The sequence below is a fragment of the Topomyia yanbarensis genome, chromosome 2 (genome assembly GCF_030247195.1).
Source record: "Topomyia yanbarensis strain Yona2022 chromosome 2, ASM3024719v1, whole genome shotgun sequence".
Classification (NCBI taxonomy): domain Eukaryota; kingdom Metazoa; phylum Arthropoda; class Insecta; order Diptera; family Culicidae; genus Topomyia; species Topomyia yanbarensis.
Window position 1 is genome coordinate 445,718,818 of NC_080671.1, and position 22,481 is coordinate 445,741,298.

Sequence of the window (22,481 nt, forward strand, 5' to 3'; positions counted from 1 at the left end):
GTTTGGCAAAGTTGTTGTACTTTGCAAGGCCCTTCTTTTAGTTTAAACAGAAGTTAGGTTGGTTATAAATTTAGCAATATTTAAAATTGAACTTTTTACCTGTTCGAGATAGAGCTTGATTGTCTGTAATGAAGTTGTAGAACAACACATTTTATACAGTCTACTTTCTACTTCTGCCCAAGTCTGACGTACAATCGAACCAAGTGAACAACAACTAGCAACCCCTCGATCTAGTGTGCATTGTCTCGAGAACAAAGGAAACATTTAATTTATTCTTGCCGTCATGAGTAAAGTTGACGAAAAAACTCTGCTCCGACCCAACACAGCGGTCGTTCACTTTAAATTCTGTTCAATAAGATTGAGTTTTGGTGAAGTGGAATACCTGCTGAAGGTGAAGATGCAGCTTAAGCTCAAGGAGGTTATGTATCTCCAGTATCATCATCTTCGCAATGTAGTACTCATATCATTCAACACGTTAGCCAAAGCTGAACGTTTCGTTTCGCAGAACAACTTGAAGCACGTGGCTGAAAGTGATAAAGGTCAACCGTAAGGGTAATAAGCAGGAAAAAATATCTGATCGCGAGCACCAAGACACCTTTAACGATAGAAGAGAATTCAATGATCCCCATGACGCAGTAGGCGAGCCGCGAAAGAAGGTCTCCGCTCGCAATAAAAAGTTGCGCGCACGAGATCCAACGGGTAATCCATAATATTTGCTCTTTTATTTTTATATTGCACATATTGTAAACACATGAAAGATCCACGGCTCCGTTAAGCTACCGCTATAAGCCGTGTCAAATAAACGAAATAAAAAAAAACACATTTTATACAAATCAAGCTCTAGTTTTTATACTTTCCATTGCACGACAAATCCAAATGATGGAATAGCGTAGGATAACTACGTTTCAGCTTACAAAGTCTATAGTAATTGCTTGGACAAAAAATTCTTCAAAATTCATTTGTGGCGGATTTCATTGTATGCTGTGACAAAAATTTTGTAATTGAACATTTGATAGTGGCTGGTAAAAAATCATAAAATAAGCTCATTTGTCCAAAACCGCCTTCTGTTTCACTGGGCTTCACGACGTATCAACGTACAGGAAGATTGTGTTGCTTGTGCAATGTTCCTGCTGACATTTCGAAATCGATTTCGATGGAGATCGGATGATTGGATTATCACACTAGCAACATACCTTCTGTTCCACCACACCAGAATGTAAAATTGAATGCATCTAGATTTCCCGAATAGAGGGACATCTTCTTTCACTTAAAATCAACCGCTACCGTGACATCAACTCTCTGTTTCTATCTGTTCAAAACACGATTCGGCGACCCACTATAAGAGCGAATAATCATTAAAGCTCGTTTCCAAACTGCGTTGTTTTCTACAATGATTGTAACCGAAATAGTTCGAATTGTTTCGATGGTTGGACGAGACACGATCAGTTGTGGAGAAATTCTGCCAACCAAAGGGTTTTGCATTGATTATAATTATTTGTACTGGTCTGGAGTTTTTCTCTAAATACTCAATAATTCCTAAAACTAGGTGATAAATAAAATATATTGCGAAAACTGAACTATGTCCAAAATGGACCAAGCAAAAACCGAACCGACACTGAATAGAAAATATAGAATATGTATATAAATTCGAATTATCGGCTTCTTGGAGATATCGTATCGACCCGTATCAAATAAACGAAAATATCCAAAAATTAACAATTATCGCAATCACTTCGCGTGTTGTCATTATAGTTAATTCCAAGGGGTTTCCAACAGCGTTGATTACATGTCACACACGAAAAAGATTACCTAGATTGTTTCATGGTTTTATAGATTATTCTTTCGAAAGTCCGATTAATAATTGATTACACGATTACTGTAAAATTCCTCAATTACTCTAGATTACTTGGAATCAAAGTGAATTCCTGTTGGAATTACTTCAGATTATTCGATTATTTTAAGTGGAATCTGCTCATCGCTATTTTATTAGATAATTCATTTAACCATTCTAGTTCTGCTGGATCATTTTTACTTTAAAAGCCACAATGTATGTGTACTGACAAAAAATCAAAACGACAATTCGGATAAATAAGAAACTGTTGTTTGCTTGTTTATTTATCATTTCTTATTCACAATCTTCAACAACTAATAATTAAACGATTTTCTTGTGTTGATTGCAAGGGAAATTCAAATGACCTAAACTCACAAAGAGAAAAACACATCAGTCTTTTTGGATATCGAGGGGCTGCATCAGCATGCAGGCCCGTAGCGTGCGGTTGGCCCGCGTCAAGGGCGCTAACCTTAGAGGGGCACTGAAATCTTGATCTGTGTTATAAAATAAGTGAAGGTAAATCATAAATTATTGCTCGAAATGAAAAGACCGAGGAATAATTTATGATTTATCTCCTTAATGCTGTAGAAAAGATCGTGAAGAAAGTTAGATCTTTTATCATCGTGAAGATTTGACTCCATCCCGTACCGTGAAAATCGAAGTCTCCTCAGTGCCGCTAGAAGTTACCCAAAATCATAACGTTCTCGGCAACTATCCTAGACCCAACCAATCCTGCACTAAAATGCAACTCTGATTGAAATGTTTGGGATTTTTGTTGTTCCTGATGTACAGAACAGCAGAAACAGTCACAGATGTCCCCACAAGGGGATCATTTTCTTGCATTTAATGCAAAACATGACGCGCGGTATGAACACGCAGACGAACCTTGTCGAAGAACATTTGCTTAGACAACACAATCGAGCGATACGAGTTTGGAGGGGCATACAATTTCATCCCATCCTGTGATTCAAAATCTCACTCACTGGAGAAAGGGGTCCTTGAAAAAGCCAACCATATTCACCCCATGCAAGATCAGATCGATTCAGTAACCCCACCGTCGATCTCAACTATATGAACAGACATGTGGACACGGTAGTCCTTCAGATAAAACTTGTCGTTTGTAAAGTCAGTTGCTTGCTTTAGTTAGGAGATAACTATTCTGAGTTTATGTGGTAAAACATTCTGCAGCGGCTGATTTTTTTTTCGAAAGCTTTAGAGTACTTATTTTTGATCCGAAAGAAGATCAGATATAACACGACCTAGTTTAATACGTATGATTTTTTAAACGAGAATCGGACTCTCTTCGATGATGAATCTTGTTCGACATCCATTTATCCCACTGTCTTTTTCAGGAGAATTCATTTATACGCAGGCCTAGAACCCAGCGAAAAGTGAAAACTTGAAGAATAGGAACGGTGGGACAGAAATTACGGGAGATACTAGAAATTTAAAAACGAGTCAGGGGATAATAAAGCAAAAGTGTGATCGCCTATCGTTTCTCGATGTATGGCTGGATGCTAATTCGTTTTAATTCCAATCTAATGATATGCACCGTACTCATCAATTGACAAACCAGTTCACAGCTCCTAAAAATTCTCTTCTCAGTATACTGGTCTTGATATACAGTCTCCTGAATAAATGCCCCGCCCGTTGCCATCAAACACCCACCGTCAACTGATTCCACACATGAAAAGTTCAAGATTTGTGCGATAATTTACATAAAATGAACAATAGTCAAACACGAACGATTTGCGATCGAATCTTTTAGATATCGAGTTTTTCGGCATTGTTAGAGGTTTCCAGACATTGGAAATAAATGAAACGGTTGGTGAAGGAACAAATATTCAAATAAATTTTTCGGATTGTTGTATGATAGAGGCGGGTTGTATTCCCAAATCGCTTGCTCAGTTGACCGATCCGCACGTATAGTCTCCCGAAAAAATTCGTCCGTTGCCTTTAAACATCTAACGATAACTGATTTCACGAAGTCTCCTAAAAAAACGCCTCGTCAATCGCATAGCACTTGACTACGAATGATATTGCAAATAAAACCTGCAAAGTTCTCTTGGTGCTCTATATTGATGTCTACTCGGTTAAATTGCCACAACGTTGAACAATTTCCCACCAAGGACGCTAGTCTTGGGAGAGCACTGAAAATTTTATTTGCTTCATTGACTAAGTGTAGATAAGTCACTAAATAAGTCCGGATATGTGTGCAATTTCCAAGTGCACACTAAATTATTACTCGAAAGTCGAACTGAAAGGGGCGCAAAACTGAGACTCTGCCAAGGGCGCAAGATAACCACGCTACGGCTCTGTCAGCACCGATATTAAACAACTTGCTATCTTTCGCATGACGATTCACAAACATCACAATTTGGCAAGTGGGTCTTCTTCAGGATTCATATCACAGCCCTTTTGTACAATTTGTTTGTAAATGATGACGATTAATGTTTTGTAATTTTCTGCACGGATCCATTTTTTCGTACATTAACAAGAATATGGTAAGTTGCTCTAATGTGTCCAAGCTCGACGGCATATTCATTCAAAATTTTACTGCTATACCGTTTATATCTTAGAATTAGCCGCAATTTAGTATATCCTTGGGATCGTTGACACTCTGCTCATAGACTTTTACTTCATCGTTACAGATAGTTTAATTATCTCTGTTCGATGAAGAGTCGATAGCACTCCTCGTATTTTCTGGGGAAAACACAGAATCTCCAGAGTGTTTTATCTGAAAAACCATTCCAGATTACCTTAGTTTGGGTCCCTTCCGACTACTCCATTCCAGGCTGAGAAGGCGCAAACTCTAGCTTCACCTTAGCTAGAGAGAGCGCATTAGAACGGGGTTTGGAGCTTGTCACGACGGGATATCACGACATTGAATGTGTTGTCTGGTCGATTTCTTTTGGGTACTGGGTATGCTGGAGATAAATATCCAAAATTTAGTAATACTTTTTTTTCTAACATTGTTTGATCTCTACTACGAGTTTCTTAGAAAATCTAATGTTGCACTATCGAAAAGCAAATGCTAATAATGGTGTGAGTTTGCGTTCATCCTCTCCCTGCCATCGATGTCCGCTATCTCTTCTCTGACCCTAATATGAACTCTACCACTCCCTTTGTGCATGTCGCTCTTGTGAATGACTCCGTTGTCAATGTAATTCAAAAGAAAATAAAATGTTTTCAAAGTCTTCAAAAATGTTCCGAATTGCCTCCCTTATTGTAAATGAAGCTCAGTCAATATCTTAGGCCTAAGGAAATTCAATTAAAAACTTTTGTATATTATCAATATTCCTAGTTTTGGAATGGCCATTGAATTAATATAAAAAATTAATCTCAGGTTTTAAAAAAAAATGAAGCTGTAGTACCTTAGATTTAAAAACAGTAAATTGTAAAACAATAAAATGTTGGCACCGTCAAGCTAACATAGACGAGTCAGTTAAAATAAACAATCTAAATATAAAAATGAATCACTACGAAAGAACCCAAATAAATACTTCCGTTCCTTCAGAAGGCAACAGTTAATGTGCTGCCGTTTGTGTTCGTTGTTGCCTTGTTCCCAAATCATTGTCAAGAGTTGTACTAATCTTGAAAAAATATATGATAATTTAAAAATTTAATTTCATACATATCTGCAACGATGTAATATACTGCATTTTGAAATAAAGCAGGATTCATGATGAATGCAAGAGTATCTAGAAGATTCAATATTTTGCAATGTCGTCGCCTAACGCGACATTTAGACTTCTGTATTTTGTGGTTTCAAAACACCACGGAATTTTTGCGGATTTCTTCGACGACGAGTTATTAAAAGCAGCATCAGGCATGCAAACGTTTTCCTCCTAGATTGGAATAAGTCTAGTAAGAATCGAAATTCACGGATTATTTTCTTCCTAAAATTTAAGTGGAATAGGTCAATAGATAAAAAAGGCCGAAAAGTCGTCTGTAAAAATGAGAATAAATGGTCAAATGCATGTAACATTTTGTGGAGGGGAAGTTAGCTAAACTGAACTTAACGAATTTAAACTGAATAAAAAATATCAAAGATATTATTTCGTAACGTGCTTACCAGGAGTGAAAATATATCTAATAGAGGGTAAAACCTAAACCATTTTTGGGATGACGATTGTGTGACAAATGCCAAAATCTAAAAAGATTCTAAATCGAAAAACACAACGGGGAATGAATGTCAGACTGACCCAGTAACATTTAATACAAAATCTTTTTCTTAAAGTAGGCAAATCCTGTTTCTTATTCACATTATTATATGACCCAGTTTATCATTAATCCCTTTTTGTCGATGATATTTAAAAAACTAAAATGTTTAAACACCCGCTTTGGTATTTGCCGATAAAGGATATCGCTAACGGGCGTAGTTTACTATACAGAACGCAAGAGTACCTTGTAGCCGGCAATGAGGATCGTTATACCTCGTTAGTTATTACTCGAGTTTGCGGCCCAATCATTTTGATATATTCTGAAATACAGGTTTTGACTGAAAAATAAGTATATGAGAGTGTTATTAAACCACTAGTAAAATATCTTGTGAAATTCATATGTGGAATAACTGAAAACATATTTAAAAATGAGAGCTAATAGGTGAAAATCGAAATAAAATTGGTCTTGCAGTTTCGAATTATTTTACGGTTACTTTATGATTAATTGATTACATTGTACCTATGGTGGATTACGTGAATTATTTTAGGAATAAAGACAATTACCCTGATTATTATTGATTACCAATGTAATCAATGGATTACCGAATTATTTAGAAAAATCAAAGTAATCTTTGATTAAGTCTCACTATGTTGGCTTGTTGGAAACCCCTTGGTTAATTCCACCAGTTAATAATGTGTACATATGGTCGAACTATATACTTAACCATCGTTTGATTAACTAATTGTTCTACTAAAAGATTATTAACTAATGATAAGGTACCGTTCAAACCGGTTCTCCCACCGATGATTGATTCATTTTAATAGCAACACTTTTCATTTTGCTCTCAAAAACAGGCATTTCAATCCGATCAAACTTATATAATAGTAGACCACAGCGCACTTTCCAGCGGGGTTTGTGGTCCTTCGACTGCTCTGAAACAAGCTCGACGTGAATTCTTAGCTCGAAATTGAAAGTACGCTAACCCTGAAACTCACGTGCCTCTCATTCCCATTCGCAGATACTGAGCAATGCTGAAGCTCGCGTTCCTCGCAGCCGCCGGGCTGCTGTGCGCGGTCCAGTGCATCAAGGTCGACTATTACGGTTCGCTGTACCACCAGGACGAGCTGCATGCACCGTACAAGAGTGCCAAGGAACCGAAGCAGGACTTCAACAAGATCCCCGGTGTTCCCGGTGTAGACTATCCGATCTACCACGAAGTGCCGCACACTAGCTTCAGCTGCGACCATGTCCCCGCCGTTCCAGGAATGTACGCTAACGTTGAAACCGGCTGTCAGGCGTACCACACCTGTCACGATGGCCGCGAGGGACCCCAGGGAGCGTCCTTCCTGTGCACCAATGGAACCGTTTTCAATCAGAAGGAATTTGCCTGCGACTGGTGGTACAATGTCAAGTGCGAGGAAGCACCCAGTCTATACGCTTTGAATACGGATCCGGAGCATAACCCGTTCGTACCGAAGCGGAAACCGGAGGATGAGCTGCAACATCATAAGTTCCTGATCAATGTCTAGAGAAAAGTTCACGGCTCGCGCGGGTAACTAGATCAATTTGGTTCTTTCGTTGTTTGTTTTTGGAGATTTTAGCCCTGTTTCACTTTGCTGTCAGTTGGATGTGCTTCCTGTGTTCGTGTGTCAAGGCAGAGAAGTTGGATGTAATTGGTCGTAAATTGGTGAAATTTATGAATTTTCCGAGTGAAGCAGGTATGTCATGTAAATATCCTTAATAGTAAATAATTGTTGGACAATCTAAGCCGTAGTTTATTTAAAGTTGTGAAACTCCATATACAGAATATCGAAATTGTAGTACAAGGTGATTGGAATTAGGTGTACATTTTGTGTTAAGAGGTACTCCTCTCTTACCTCTTACTACGGAAATCGAGGATTGATAGAAATTGATATTAGCATTTTTTTTCTTAAACTAAAATAAAAACGGCCAAATCTTTTTGAAAATTAATCAGTGAATTCTGAATATTGAAGAAATGCTATTTGGAATACTTTCGTTTTTGGAAAAAAACTGTTTAAAAAACTGTTTTTTTTAAATAATGATTTTTCAATTTTTGGTTCATATTATGCACGAAACGCGTCGAAAATTCGAGAACCCTTCTATAACAAACAAAAATAATAGCTTAACCCCTTAACCTGCTACCCAGAGAAAATTGAAAATAATTTATATCACCAAAATAAGGCACAGACAAAACCAAATTATTTTGCTGAACACAGCATTTCAAAAAATAGCATATATAAAGCGCGAATTTCGGGTCCTAGCCTACTATGTAATAGCTGAAAAGCTGTTGGTTATTCTGATATAGTGTAAGTATGTTTCAAATAATGTTTATACGAATCCACTCCCGCCTAGCTCGACGGACGCTGCACAAATCCGCTTTGGATCCAGAACATAATTTGCGAAAGTGCACACGCCGACTGAAATGGACCATCCGCTCGGAGCAGCACTACATCATACAGTATTTTATTCGGAGTCAACTTGAGATAAGTCTACCCAAACAGTCGCCAAAAAAAACGAACGAACGAACCAAATGTAAATACTGCTGATGCGAAGAAAGGTTGATTCGGTTCGGTCTTATTCATGCAAATCCGGTTGAAAAAGGGACAACCAACAAAGGTGGATCTGTGCAAGAAACTGCCCAGCAAGACGCGTCTCGGACGGGGGTCGGTTTCAACAAATCGCTTCGCAATCTGGGGGACATCAAATAATAAGATGCGCTTAACTTTGTGTGTCGAAGGAGATAGAACGGCTGAAATCTATCTTTACCCCCTGTCAACAGGCGGGTGGGTAACGGTAGTGAAGGTTTTATATGTAGCCTTTTTTCGATATAGACATAAATTTTCAATTGCTGTTGGAAGCAATATTTTGAAATTGATTTATTCCATAGAAATAAAAAATCGGGATCGGAAGGAGTAGCCGATTTAATTTTGTCTACTGGTAGAAAACAAACATTGAGGTTGGAAACTGAATAGTGTGTGAGTCTAACTGCCAGGAAGGTTGTTTGAAAGATAAGTGCAGATTAGATTTCCACAATCCATAATCCTGTCACGAACAAACAATATTTCTTCACTCGTATAGTTTATTCGTGGCAGAAATATGATCTATCGAAACCTGTCCGCGGTTGTGAACCAGGTTTACTTATATATTCATTACAACATGTGTTATAATCAGATGTACGTTTTTTGGCGTTGTAATATTTTATATAATAATTTCCAATTCATGAAATAATCCTAAAGTGACAATAATTAAGAGACACTAGAACAGTAAAAACTACAGAATTCCGCCGAACTTTCATCAACCGAAAGTCATAGTACAATCCCAGCCAACAATGTAGCAAAACTCTACCGATCCTTGACGAAAAAAGATCGATGTGCAAAGCGAACGGTCGTAAATAGAGTTTTGTAAATGGGATTAAATTTTTTTTCTGGAAGCACATATTTTTGATTGTAGAAATTATGACGACCTCGTAAATGGTTTTATGGACGATAACAAAATGAAGCTCTTGCAATTGAAAATTAAACTATGACCAAAGGTTGGTTCGGTCAAAAACAGAAATTACCAAATTTCTATCATTAAGTCAATCGTAAATTATGTCGTAAAGTTTTTACCGCATAAAAGACTAATCAAAAGAAAACTGAAACTCAAAAAAGAATTTTAACGTGCATTGCGCAAAAATACAATAATGACTGAAATTTATTCTCTATTTCATACTATACTATAATTATTTCATGGATTTTGACCTACTATTTAAAAAATTCTTAAGTATTTCTGAGTTCCGGGCTCTCGAAAAATTGATTTTGATTCGTATTTTACTAATAATTTGAAACTTTGCAATCTGTAGATGGGTTTCAAAAACTGTTTTTTTTTTTGCCTAAATTATACGGTTTAAATAGAATCATTAATCTAAGTGCGATTTTTTATCTTTTCAGGACGATATGTGACTTCTATTTATACTTATTTTAATCCGTCGAAACCGCTAAATCAACCACGAAAGTATCTATCAGAAAGAAGATGAAAACTCAGGAACCTTCTTTTAAAGTGTTCAATTGGTCAAATAGGACTCGAGAAACAAATTCTGAATAACTTCATCTTCACAAATCAAGAAAGAAGCACAAAACTTATAACTAAACTAGTTATGGAATTTGCGTATCGATGTCGTCTCATCAGAAATCGACCCTAACTTAGTGATAGGAGCAGGGAATATAGCAGAGTGCATATTGCATTGGCTTGCTAAACCAAACCAAGTTTATATTTCATTAATTTTCATCCGCTCAATCAGAATTTCTTTTCTTGCGGGGTATCATGCAGGACTAGGGATTTGCTCAGAAACACAAATAGTATTTTCATTTTTTTTGGAGCGCGTCAATTCGCCACTAGCTTCCCTGTCACTAAGTTAGTATTGGATTCTGATGAGACGAAGTCGAAACGAAAATTCCATTACTAATTAAGAAAGAACATGTAAATCTACTAAGAAAACATTTCATAGTAATTTCTCGTGTTCACTTAAAAAATATCATTTAAATATTATTAGTGCTGACCTGTCCGGGCCATTGCAGTTCCTCGCCAGATGTTCGAGGTCAAAGCATCTGCAGCATCGCTCCATCTGCTTGGAAGTGCGCCTCGTTCTAAAAACGTTCTCTCCTAACTTCTTTAACTCTGGGTCCTCTCACACTTTCTTGAGAAGAGCAGCGTAGGACGTCGTATCGTTCACTTCGATGATCAGAGCATCTCTTTTTGGCACTTTCTGACAAGCCAAAGGTTTTCCTTCACAGTCTATTCGCAACCACCAAAGGCATCAGTCACAATACCAGTGTGCTCTCTGCTGCTACCCAAACTAGCGCAAACAGTTGCTTTTTCTTGTGTGCATTGTCTGAAGAACAAAGAGAACCGTTACTATTATTCTTGTGTGATGACTGAGTCTCATCAACAAAATGTGATTCTTCGGGCTAACGCGGTGGCCATTGACTTCCGGTCTTTCCGCATTAGACCAAGTGTTGGTGATGTGGAACATTTGCTGAAGGTGAAAATGCATCTACGGTTGTCGGAAGTATGCTTCATCCAGTTGGAGCACGGTAGGCACGCGGTGTTGATATCGTTCAACAAATTCGCCCAGGCGAAAAGATTCATTTCGCAAAACAACTTGAAACACGTGCTGGATTGTGACACCGCTAAAATCAAGATCCCTGTGTATATGGATAACGGAAACGTGTAAGTTAAATTACATGATTTGGCATCACGTACTTGCAAAGTGGCCATTAAAAGATTCATGTCGCATTTCGGAGAAGTGGAATCCATTACGGAGGACACGTGGAGGAACTACTTTCCAGGTATTTTAAATGGTGTTTTTGTGGAGAGAATGCGAACCCATTCCCTCCTATCCTACCCTGCAATATACAACAGAAGGGGGTGATACCATTTTACAGCGAACTCTATGTACATATCAAGGACAAACTAACACGTGCCAGTTCTGTGAACAAACGGCACATTACGGAAAACCCTGTCCAGAAACCGTTAAGAAAAGCTCATCTACAGAAAAAAATGCCAACACTCAGTCTCCAATACCTTTCCCTGAGCCACAAACGGTTGCCAAATTTGTGGCTGCTGTTCAATCAATAATAACAACTGCGAAACCCGCGTCAAGTACCACAAACTCAACAGCTTATATGATCAATGAGCTACTAGTAATGACGGAGGGTTCACTTTCGAAAGTTAGGAACAACACCTGATCGCGAACATCAAGGCAGTAACCCCGATGATAACCCGGACATGTACGACAACGACAGAGATATGAATGACCTCCACGATAGAGTTGACGTGGATGCAAATATTTCCCCGACACGAAAACGGATCTCCGCGCGCAATGGCAAGTCGCGCATGCGGGATCGGATAGATTAATATTGTATTAATTGCTTATTATTTTTTACATCATGTAAATATATAGAAGACCCACGGCTCCGTGAAGCTAACGCATTGAGCCGTGCTAAATAAACGAATAAAAAAAGGTTTTCCTTCCTTCTTCTGCTCCCTTCTTGCTCTTCCTTCTTCATCTGCTGTTTCCCGTGTTTCTCCTTCCGACCTACAACAGTACACCAGCTTTCTCCCTGTTGAGTGTTGTGTTTTCTTCGGTAACAGCCACAGCATCCTCGACCGTTTGATTTTTGGGCCCTCCTGGTCTTCCGTCTCCTGACGAGGATCTTGTTCTTTTTGGACTCACGGAATCTGGCGTGTTCTTCACACCAATCTGCTTCAGAAGGGGCTAGGACGATAGCTGCATTTGTCGAAGCCATTGCCACCCTTTATGGCTAGTTCAGAGCCGGATCTAAATGGGGAATGTACCCGGAGACCTGCCAGGGTTTTATTGGGACGGAGGCAGCCGTATTGTTAGCCCACTCGCCATTTCAAGTCGGTGTCGTCTTTCCTTACACAGGAAGCCGAACAGCACGCCTGTCAGCCCAAAGTCGCCGTCCAATTCGTGATCCGTGTCCTGTCCGTTGTCGTTCGCCATGGCCAGTATGCCATAATCAGGATGTTACTAGCGTCGATCCTGATGTGCCGGTTGGCATTCCGGTTGGGCTAGAGTGCTTTTATTGCTAAGATCTTAAATTATTGGAATCTTGGAAGCTTTTTTAGAGGTTTACAGAGCCCAATCCAATCCCCCCTATCCTAGCAAAACTCCCTAACTCGTGGTAGGGCCGGAGGGGTTCGTTAAGCCCCTACAATCCTGTCCTTCCTGTTCCTGCTGCCCCCTATGTATCTGTGTGTCATTTAAACTCACCCAATTTTCTCAGAGATGATCGAACCGATTTTCAAAAACTTTGTTTCATCTGAAAGGTATAACGCTCCCATAAGCTGCTATTGAATTTTTAGTTTATCCGACTTCCGGTTCCGTAGTTATGGGTTGAAGAGTGCGGTCACACAGCAAATTCCCATATAAACTGGTGCAATGTGATGTGAAAATTATGTAAAATATATTAAACTGGGTGCAACATTACTCTAGTTTGCGGGTCTGGATCACTAATGATCAATCAAAGCAGCTTTTACCACATTGGCCAACTATGATTCCTCCGGGGAACTCGCCAAGTTCCTAAGCTAACATCAGTGAATTTTCACCGATTTTTACAAACTTGATTTTAAATGGGAGATACAGTAATACCATTGACTGCTGATTCTTGGTTCCGGAGTTACATCTTAGTTAGTATGGTTTCGCTGGAATTTTTCCTATAAACCGTTACAATCGTAATACCACATCGGTTCTTAGATGATGACTGAACCAATTTTCTCAAACCAAGTCTCAAATGGAAGGCAAAATATGCAGTTGAGTATTGCGTCGCGCCAGTCTCGTTCTGAGCTGCCCCCTAAGCAGTCGTCGAGTAGTATATCTATCTGAATAATTATTATATTGACGAATAAACAAAATTTAATCGCTAAAATCGTGTTCTGTTACCGTGGCAGTGTACTGTGGCTGTGGTTCAATAGGAAGTTGATAACAGTCTCTTATCTTTCTCCGGACAAAATCAACCTAGAGGTCGTGTGGGATCCGGCGGATTGAAGTATCTCAGCCAAGAATTGATCCACTGGGTTCCAGATCCCATATCGCAAGAGGCGACTAAAAACAGGAACAGTTGTAGATGTTTCTCCGTGCCGAGGATTGAATGGCTGACAGGACTCAAATATGCTAGTCGCGCACGGAGTGTCGTGGGTCTTGCACTTGTTGTGTTAAACAAATCTCTGGCACAGTGGAGGTTTGGGATTTAAATGAGGTTCATGTCCCTAATACCCATTTCGGGGTTCGCTATAGGCGATTATAAGCCAACGTGTTTGGTATTTTCTTGCTGCGTTGCGTTGCGTTGCGTAAGCACGGTATACTTCGTAGATTGCAGACTGATGACTCTCATTTCCAGACTACTTGAGGAGCATTGTTTGGAAATAACAATTGATCCAGTCCAAGTAAGAGTTTCGCCTGAGAGCCACCATTACGGGCCACGACCATCTTTACCGTAACTTGGGATGAGAAAGGAAGTGTTGATGTGGTACTTACTTAACGGAAGGCCCCGACTCAGTGACACTCCCATAAGTACCACGGATTGGGTAGTGGGTGGGTTGTTAGTCAGGATTCGCTTCAAGCAAGCGATGCGACTGAGACTATATTTTCGTGCATGTTTGAATAGTTTATTGACTGTAGGATAGGTAAATCTTCTAGGCGTTTAAACTCTGGCTAATCGTTTATTGAGATTGTTTAATCGAAAACAACTTGAACTCCGGACAGCCGGCTATCGGGAGTGTTGTCGACAATGTAAAATGGACCGTAAACAATGAGTTTAAAAGTGACATGGTGGAACATTCAAAAATTATGTCACGCAAAGATTACCCAATACTTACTAACTCTCTGTCATATTATCACGTTATTTTTCCCCTTGGTCTAATACGAATCAAATTATTTTAGTTTTTCCTTCATTTTGTAGTAGCACTTTTATGCCGCTACTAGCAAAAGTGTTCATGTTCTATGGAATTTACTATATATATGGCGCAATCGTGCGTAAAACGGCCGATTGCGTCAAAGCACATGACGTGCTCCCCTTCCATGTATGTCTTAATTATTCATAGCTCTTCCTCCTAATAGCGTGGCAGAATTTATAAATGGTCCTTATTGGTATAATAACAAGTATATCGAGATCCTGTAACTTGAAATTTTCCACCTCGTTCGAGTTAAACGTTCCGATATTACAATGAAGACGCGAAACAGAAAAAATACAAATGCTGCGTTCCTAAACGATATTAACATCATGCACGAATCAAATACCCCCCGTTTCCAAATAGTACGTACTTATTCTTATCTCAGTATAATTGACTGATGAGTTAATGGAATAAAAATAAAGCATTAAATATGACCATAAAACATTTGTTCCTCGTGCTGAAATGATTGCCGCAAATTGGCAATTGGATTTGAATTGATCTTGCGAATTGTCAATTCTCCACCCACATACATAATTCAAAAGTCATTCACTCAGACAAGACCATGCGTATGTCCCACCCGCATTAAAGATCCAGTGGATTCGTTTCCTTGTTGGTCTAATAAACACTAAACAAACAAATAAATTAGTTTGTTCAGTCGAAAGAAATGTCAGCTCGATTGGCATCAACCGGCGGATACGTGTTCCCTTACAGTGCCATCAAATGAAAGTACATTTAAAATTACATCATAACTCTCCGAGCTCTCGATCGAAGCAGTTCGTTTTCTGGTGCTGTGCATAAAGTGAACAAGAATATATATTGACAGTGAAGGTCAACTATTGTTTGAGGCAGTCTTTGTTCGCCGGTGCCCAGGCTGGTGAAGTGAATACCAGAATTGCCGGACACGTCGCTATATAAGCTAAGTATTATTTTTCTTTCTTTCGTTTCCCTTTCCCCGATCGGTTTACTTTTCCCTTTCCCCTGAATACAAGTTTCATCTCTCGTTTAAACCACGTGCTATCCTCGTGCCTAAATGGCCGAGGGCGAAGGAACATTGGATGGGAATGATATTCCCATGGATTTACCGGATAAACCCGATATTACTCCCTCCCCTGATTCCCCCAGTCCTCCCCGTATTAAAACATACCCAGCCAGTTCAAATGGACCCTGGGTGGTGTATTTCCGGCCCAACACGAAATCGCCCAATATTCTAGAAATATCACGGGAGCTGACTGCTAACTACCCGTCCGTAGCTCAGATAACACGTGTTCGAGCTAATAAGATACGCGTTATAGTAAATGACCTCGATCAGGCAAACCAGATTGCTCGCAGCGAGCGTTTTACGAAACAATTCAGAGTGTATGTGCCTTGTAGGGCAGTGGAGATCGATGGAATAGTCGCCGAACCGGGTCTAAAGTGCGAAGACCTGTTGAAGTACGGGGTTGGCTGCTTTAAGGACCCTTCACTTCAAAAGGTGAAGATTCTGGAATGCAAGCAATTGTATTCCGCAAAAACAGAAAATGATAAGACAACTTATTCTCCGTCAGACTCGATTCGGGTGACATCATTGGTTAACCCAGGGGAATCCAGGAAGAGGAGAAATCTAGCCTCCCCTACATTGCCTCGTAAGGGTGCCAAGGTGTCGTCCACTCAGAGTGCGCCATCTACAACCAATAAATCCAACGGAAGTGATGCACAAAAGCCGAAGCAATTTGCTCCAGGACTTGGAAATATTAATTCTAACAAGGAGTACCCACCACTTCCAGGGACACCAAAAACCCCAAGTGTCCCCGTTTTTCAAACAGATACTCAGTCCAGTAACGGACTAATGAAATTTTCTGACATAGTGGACTTAATTTTCACAGCTTTCAATGTTACTGATCCTCTTAAAAGCCTTCTGATACGTTTTCTCCCTATAGTGCAAACATTTTTGAAGCAGTTGACTACTAAATGGCCCCTCCTTGCAGCGATCGTATCCTTCGATGGCTAAGTCATCGAACGAGGTCACCGATTCGATCACTGTTCTACAGTGGAACAGCAGAAGTATCCTCCCGAAAATCGATTCCTTTAAATTTTTACTAAATAGTTTAAAATGTGATGCTTTCGCATTATGTGAAACTTGGTTAACTTCCGATATAAATCTCAACTTCCACGACTTTAATATAATTCGTCTGGATCGAGAAAACCCCTATGGAGGAGTACTTTTGGGGATCAAAAAGTGCTATTCTTTCAACCGAATTAACCTCCCTTCAACACCAGGCATTGAAATTGTCGCTTGTCAAGTTTTAATCAAAGGTAAAGACCTTTGCATTGCTTCCATCTACATTCCTCCTAGAGCCTCGGTAGGGCACCGAACGCTTTGTAATATCACGGAATCCTTACCGGCACCGCGGCTAGTTCTGGGAGACTTTAACTCGCACGGTACGGTATGGGGTTGTCTTCATGATGATAATAGATCAACATTAATCCAAGATCTTTGAGACAATTTCAACATGACCATCTTAAACACGGGAGAAATGACGCGGATTCCTACACCACCAGCACGCGCGAGCGCGTTGGATTTATCACTATGCTCGACATCGCTACAGTTAGATTGCAGGTGGAAGGTGATCCCTGATCCCCACGGTAGCGATCATTTGCCTATCGTGATTTCAATTGCTAACGGTTCAAGACCATCGAAAACAATCAATGCCTCGTATAACCTCACACGGAACATTGATTGGAAGAGTTACGCGACCGCGATATCCGTAAAAATCGAATCCACTCAAGAACTTCCTCCGGAGGAAGAGTACAGGTTTTTGGCTGGCTTGATTCTCGACAGTGCGAATCAAGCTCAGACTAAACCAGTACCCAGCGCGAATACCCATGGACGGTCTCCCACACTGTGGTGGGATAAAGAGTGCTCAGAGCTGTACGCGGAGAAGTCCACTGCATATAAGGCCTTCCGGGAAGACGGGTTACCCGCTAGCTATCAACAGTACGCGTCGCTAGAAAGGCGAATGAAGAGTTTAATAAAAGCCAAAAAACGCAGTTATTGGCGCCGGTTCGTCGACGGGTTAACGAGAGAAACAGCGATGAGCACTCTTTGGGGTACGGCTCGACGTATGCGTAACCGTAATAGTACCAACGAGAACGTGGAATATTCAAACCGTTGGATATTCGCTTTCGCCAAGAAGGTCTGTCCGGACTCTGTCCCGGTACAGAAAACGTGCCGCGCCGCGTCTCCTCCCGATACCGCGAACGAAACACCGTTTTCGATGGTTGAGTTTTCACTTGCTCTCTTATCATGCAACAATAACGCCCCAGGGTTAGACAGAATCAAATTCAACTTGCTGAAGAATCTGCCTGACACTGCAAAAAGGCGCTTGCTGAACTTATTTAACAAGTTTCTTGAGGGTAACATTGTCCCTTATGAATGGAGGCAAGTGAAGGTCATCGCCATCCAAAAACCAGGAAAACCAGCCTCCGACCACAACTCGTATCGGCCGATTGCAATGCTGTCCTGTATTCGGAAGTTGTTCGAGAAAATGATCTTGTTTCGCCTCGACAATTGGGTTGAAGCAAATGGCTTACTGTCAGATACACAATTTGGCTTCCGCAAAGGCAAAGGGACGAACGATTGCCTTGCGTTGCTTTCTACAGAAATCCAAATGGCCTATGCTAACAAAGAGCAGATGGCATCAGTCTTCTTGGATATTAAGGGGGCTTTTGACTCAGTTTCTATCAACATTCTGTCAGAGAAGCTGCACCAGCATGGTCTTTCACCAATTTTAAATAACTTTTTGCTAAACCTGTTGTCTGAAAAGCACATGCACTTTCGCATGACGATTTAACAACATCGCGATTTAGCTACATGGGTCTTCCCCAGGGCTCATGTCTAAGTCCCCTGCTCTACAATTTTTACGTGAATGACATTGACGATTGTCTTGCCAATTCATGCACGCTAAGGCAACTTGCAGACGACGGGGTGGTCTCTGTTACAGGGCCCAAAGCTGCCGACTTGCAAGGACCATTACAAAATACCTTGGACAATTTGTCTGCTTGGGCTCTTCAGCTGGGTATTGAGTTCTCCACGGAGAAAACTGAGTTGGTTGTTTTTTCTAGGAAGCGTGAGCCGGCGCAACTCCAGCTTCTATTAATGGGTGCAACGATCAACCAGGTTTTCACATTTAAATATCTCGGGGTCTGGTACGACTCTAAAGGTACCTGGGGATGTCACATTAGGTATCTGAAACAGAAATGCCAACAAAGGATCAATTTTCTCCGAACAATAACTGGAACATGGTGGGGTGCTCACCCAGGAGACCTGATCAGGCTGTACAATACAACGATATTGTCGGTGATGGAGTACGGGTGTTTCTGTTTCCGCTCCGCTGCGAACATACACTTCATCAAACTGGAGAGAATCCAGTATCGTTGCTTGCGCATTGCCTTGGGTTGCATGCATTCGACCCATACGATGAGTCTCGAAGTGCTGGCGGGCGTTCTTCCGCTAAAAAATCGATTTTGGGAACTCTCATATCGATTGCTCATCCGATGCGACATTCTGAACCCGTTGTTGATTGAAAACTTCGAGAGGCTCGTCGAGCTTAATTCTCAAACCCGATTTATGTCCTTGTACTTCGACTACATGGCACAGAGCATTAATCCTTCTACGTATACTCCCAACCGTGTTCGTTTCCTAGATACTTCTGATTCTATTGTATTCTTCGACACATCCATGAAGGAAGAGATTCGTGGAATCCCGGACCATATACGCCCTCAAGTGATCCCCAATATATTTTATAATAAATTCCGAGAAGTCGACTGTGACAAAATGTTCTACACTGACGGATCAAATCTCGATGGGTCCACTGGCTTCGGTATCTTCAACAATACTATCACCGCTTCATTCAAGCTCAATGATCCTGCTTCAGTTTACGTCGCAGAGTTAGCTGCAATTCAGTACACCCTTGGGATCATCGACACTCTGCCCACAGATCACTACTTCATCATTTCGGACAGCCTCAGCTCTATCGAGGCTCTTCGTGCGGTGAAGCCTAAAAAGCAATTCCCGTATTTTCTGGGGAAGATACAGGAGTCCTTGTGTACGTTATCTGAAAAATCTTATCAGATTACCTTTGTTTGGGTCCCCTCTCATTGTTCTATCCCGGGCAATGAAAAGGCCGACTCATTAGCAAAGGTGGGCGCATTAAATGGTGACATATACGAAAGGCTTCAACGAATTTTTTAGTATTTGTCGTCAGAGGACACTCAACAGTTGGCAAACCTCATGGAGCAATGGTGAACTTGGACGATGGCTACATTCGATTATCCCAAAGGTATCAACGAAACCTTGGTTCAGGGGGATGTGGGTCGGGATTTTATTCGTGTAATGTCCCGACTTATGTCCAACCACTACACCTTAGATGCACATTTGCGGCGTATTGGGCTTGCGGAGAGTAGTCTGTGCGCTTGTGACGAGGGCTATCATGACATCGAGCACGTTGTCTGGGTATGCGCCGGGTATTTGGACGCCAGGTCTCAGTTAAAGGATTCCCTTCGGGCCCGAGGTAGACCACCCAATGTCCCAGTCCGAGATATGCTGGCAAATCGTGATTTCCCCTATATGTCCCTTATTTATACCTTCATAAAAACGATAAATATCCCAATTTAGCCCCTCTCTTTTTATTTCTCGTTTTTAGAAGTTTCCTCTTGCCGTGTGGAACCGATATGCTTCAGACTGCCACTATGTAACCGCCGTCGCCCTTATCACTACGGAATCTGAAGCGAGAGCGACTCGAGGTCCGAAGGATTCCCTTTGAAGGATCCCCCGCGGGTCCGAAGAATACCATCCGCCAATCCGACCTACTAGACTGAGGCGCAAATTTGTTTCGCTGATCTCCCGTTTGCCTGAAAGTTGCAAGTTTTGCTCTTCTCTACCGGTCACCATCTACGCCTTCTCTCCCCTGTCCTTGATACAACTACTTCTACACCGATTTTGGAAATGACCAAGCATAAGTATCCGATAAAAAAATCAAATTTGTATTCCGTATTCCTAGTTTTAAGATAGTTGTAATTTCTACTCTTTGTTAAAACTATTGTCCCCCATCTTGTAAATAGAATTGTATCCCTAGTTTTAAAACATCTGTGAAATTTTTCATAAATATTTGTTCCCCCTTTTCTGTACCAAACTATATTGTTAGTTTTAAGATAACTGTAAATATTTCCTAAAAAACTATTACTATTGAATTCCTTGTTTTAAAATTTTTCACAAAAAAAAATCTTTTGCCCCCTCTCTTATATATAGAATTTTTTTTTCTAGTCTTAAGATAGCTGTAAATTTTTTCTCTTTTATAAAAAAAAATATTTCAACATTGTAACCTCCTAGTTTTAAGATATTCAAAATGTAAAAACAAAAGAATTAGGCACCGCCAAGCTAACGCATTTGTGCCTATCAAATAAACGAAATGAAAAAAAAAAATTTAAAATTACATACGACAAAATATGTGCAATTCAGAATATAACGAAATAAAGATTGCTTTATTATTTGCATTTAAAAAAGATCGGAAAAAATTTGTTGCATAACCAAGGTGGTTCATTTTCAAAGATAGCACTGCTGATGAATCACTGTATAAAAATTGGTGATAAGGGACGCGGACGAAAATAGCTACCACCGCACGTGTTTGGTATTTTCTTGCTGCTGTACAATAAGTGCTGTTAGGCCCGTACTCAAGGGGAGGGTTCTGGGGGTTCAAGCCTCTCCCATGAGGATTTTGAATTACTTTTAAACATTTAAGAATTTCCTGTAGAAGAACAAAATACACTGCAAACCGTTCTGACACATAAAATGTCATTTGAGTTCAGTCACTCTAGAAACAAGTCGATGAAGAAACCGAGGAAGAAATCTTTCGAAGAAGGTTTGGTTTGGTTATTAGCAATAGTTGTGAGTAGACCTGTTACACAGTGGATGTCGGTCAGTGTGCTAGCAACGGGAGCTGAGAAGGAAATATATGAAGTTGGAGATAATCGGAATGTCTGAAGAAATTTCACAACCGATGCTCACTCCGACGGCGTGGCTGATAGCTAAATGGATTGCGAAAATGGGCATCGGTATCGTGTGAAATACCGCCGCCGAGGAACTCTCAGCACCAGCTATCAGATAAATTGGAACGAGTAGCGCCAAGAAGGAAAAGAAACCCTGCGAAGGTGTTTGTAAAGAGATGTAAATCCTTATGGTCGACACCTTAGGATCGGTCTGTGTCTCAACAGGTGACGATATTTGCAGCAGACCTGAGCAGGTCGGATATACCGCAAAGGTTGGACAGTAGGGCATTGGATTTTTTTTTTGATTTCTCTCATATTGCGACAAATGTCAAAGTAAGCTCAGATGCCACAATAGATCAAAACACTGGTCACAGTGGAATATGTACCCAAAAAAAGCTCAGATGCCAAATTTCACATCATTTGGACAATTCTAGACTCCCACCCACTTCGCTTGAAATTTTTGAAATTGGTACTATAGGAAAATATGGAGGAAAATATATTAAATGCTATAACTTTTGAAGTGGCAATCAGAAAATTACAATTTATATCTATTTTTAAAGAAAATAACCTTAGTATTTGAATGGAGATATTCCTGTTTCTAAAAAAAAATATGGGAATGTGGGGTACTGGGCCATTTTGGCCCCAAAATTCCCTATTTTTAATATTTTTTTTCCAAAAAGATAAGGTTTTTTTCCTTTAAAAAGAGGTGTAAATTGTAATTTTCTGATTGCTGCTTCAAAAGTTATAGCATTTAGTATATTTTTTCTCCACATTTTCCCATAAATTTCAAAAATTTCAAGCGAAGTGGGCGGGAGTCTAGAATTGTCCAAATGATGAGAAATTTGGCATCTGAGCTTACTTTGACATTTGTCACAATATGGGCCTTTGAGAATTCAAAACTTTTTTTTTGCGATGCCCTATTGGACAGTAAGCAAGAAGAAGCAGATGTGGAAAAACATATTAACGATTAACACAAAACAAAAAGAGC

General features: G+C 40.2%; 1 protein-coding gene across 1 annotated transcript in view; it reads left to right on the forward strand.

The window, feature by feature from the left end:
- LOC131681083 (uncharacterized) overlaps positions 1 to 7,748 on the forward strand; it is a 187,697-nt gene extending 179,949 nt beyond the window's left edge. The window contains exon 9 of the mRNA XM_058961790.1: positions 7,019 to 7,748. Coding sequence (XP_058817773.1) covers positions 7,019 to 7,524 — 506 coding nt within the window. The 3' untranslated portion in view covers positions 7,525 to 7,748. The remainder of the gene's footprint in view (positions 1 to 7,018) is intronic.
- The last annotated feature ends 14,733 nt before the right edge of the window (positions 7,749 to 22,481 follow it).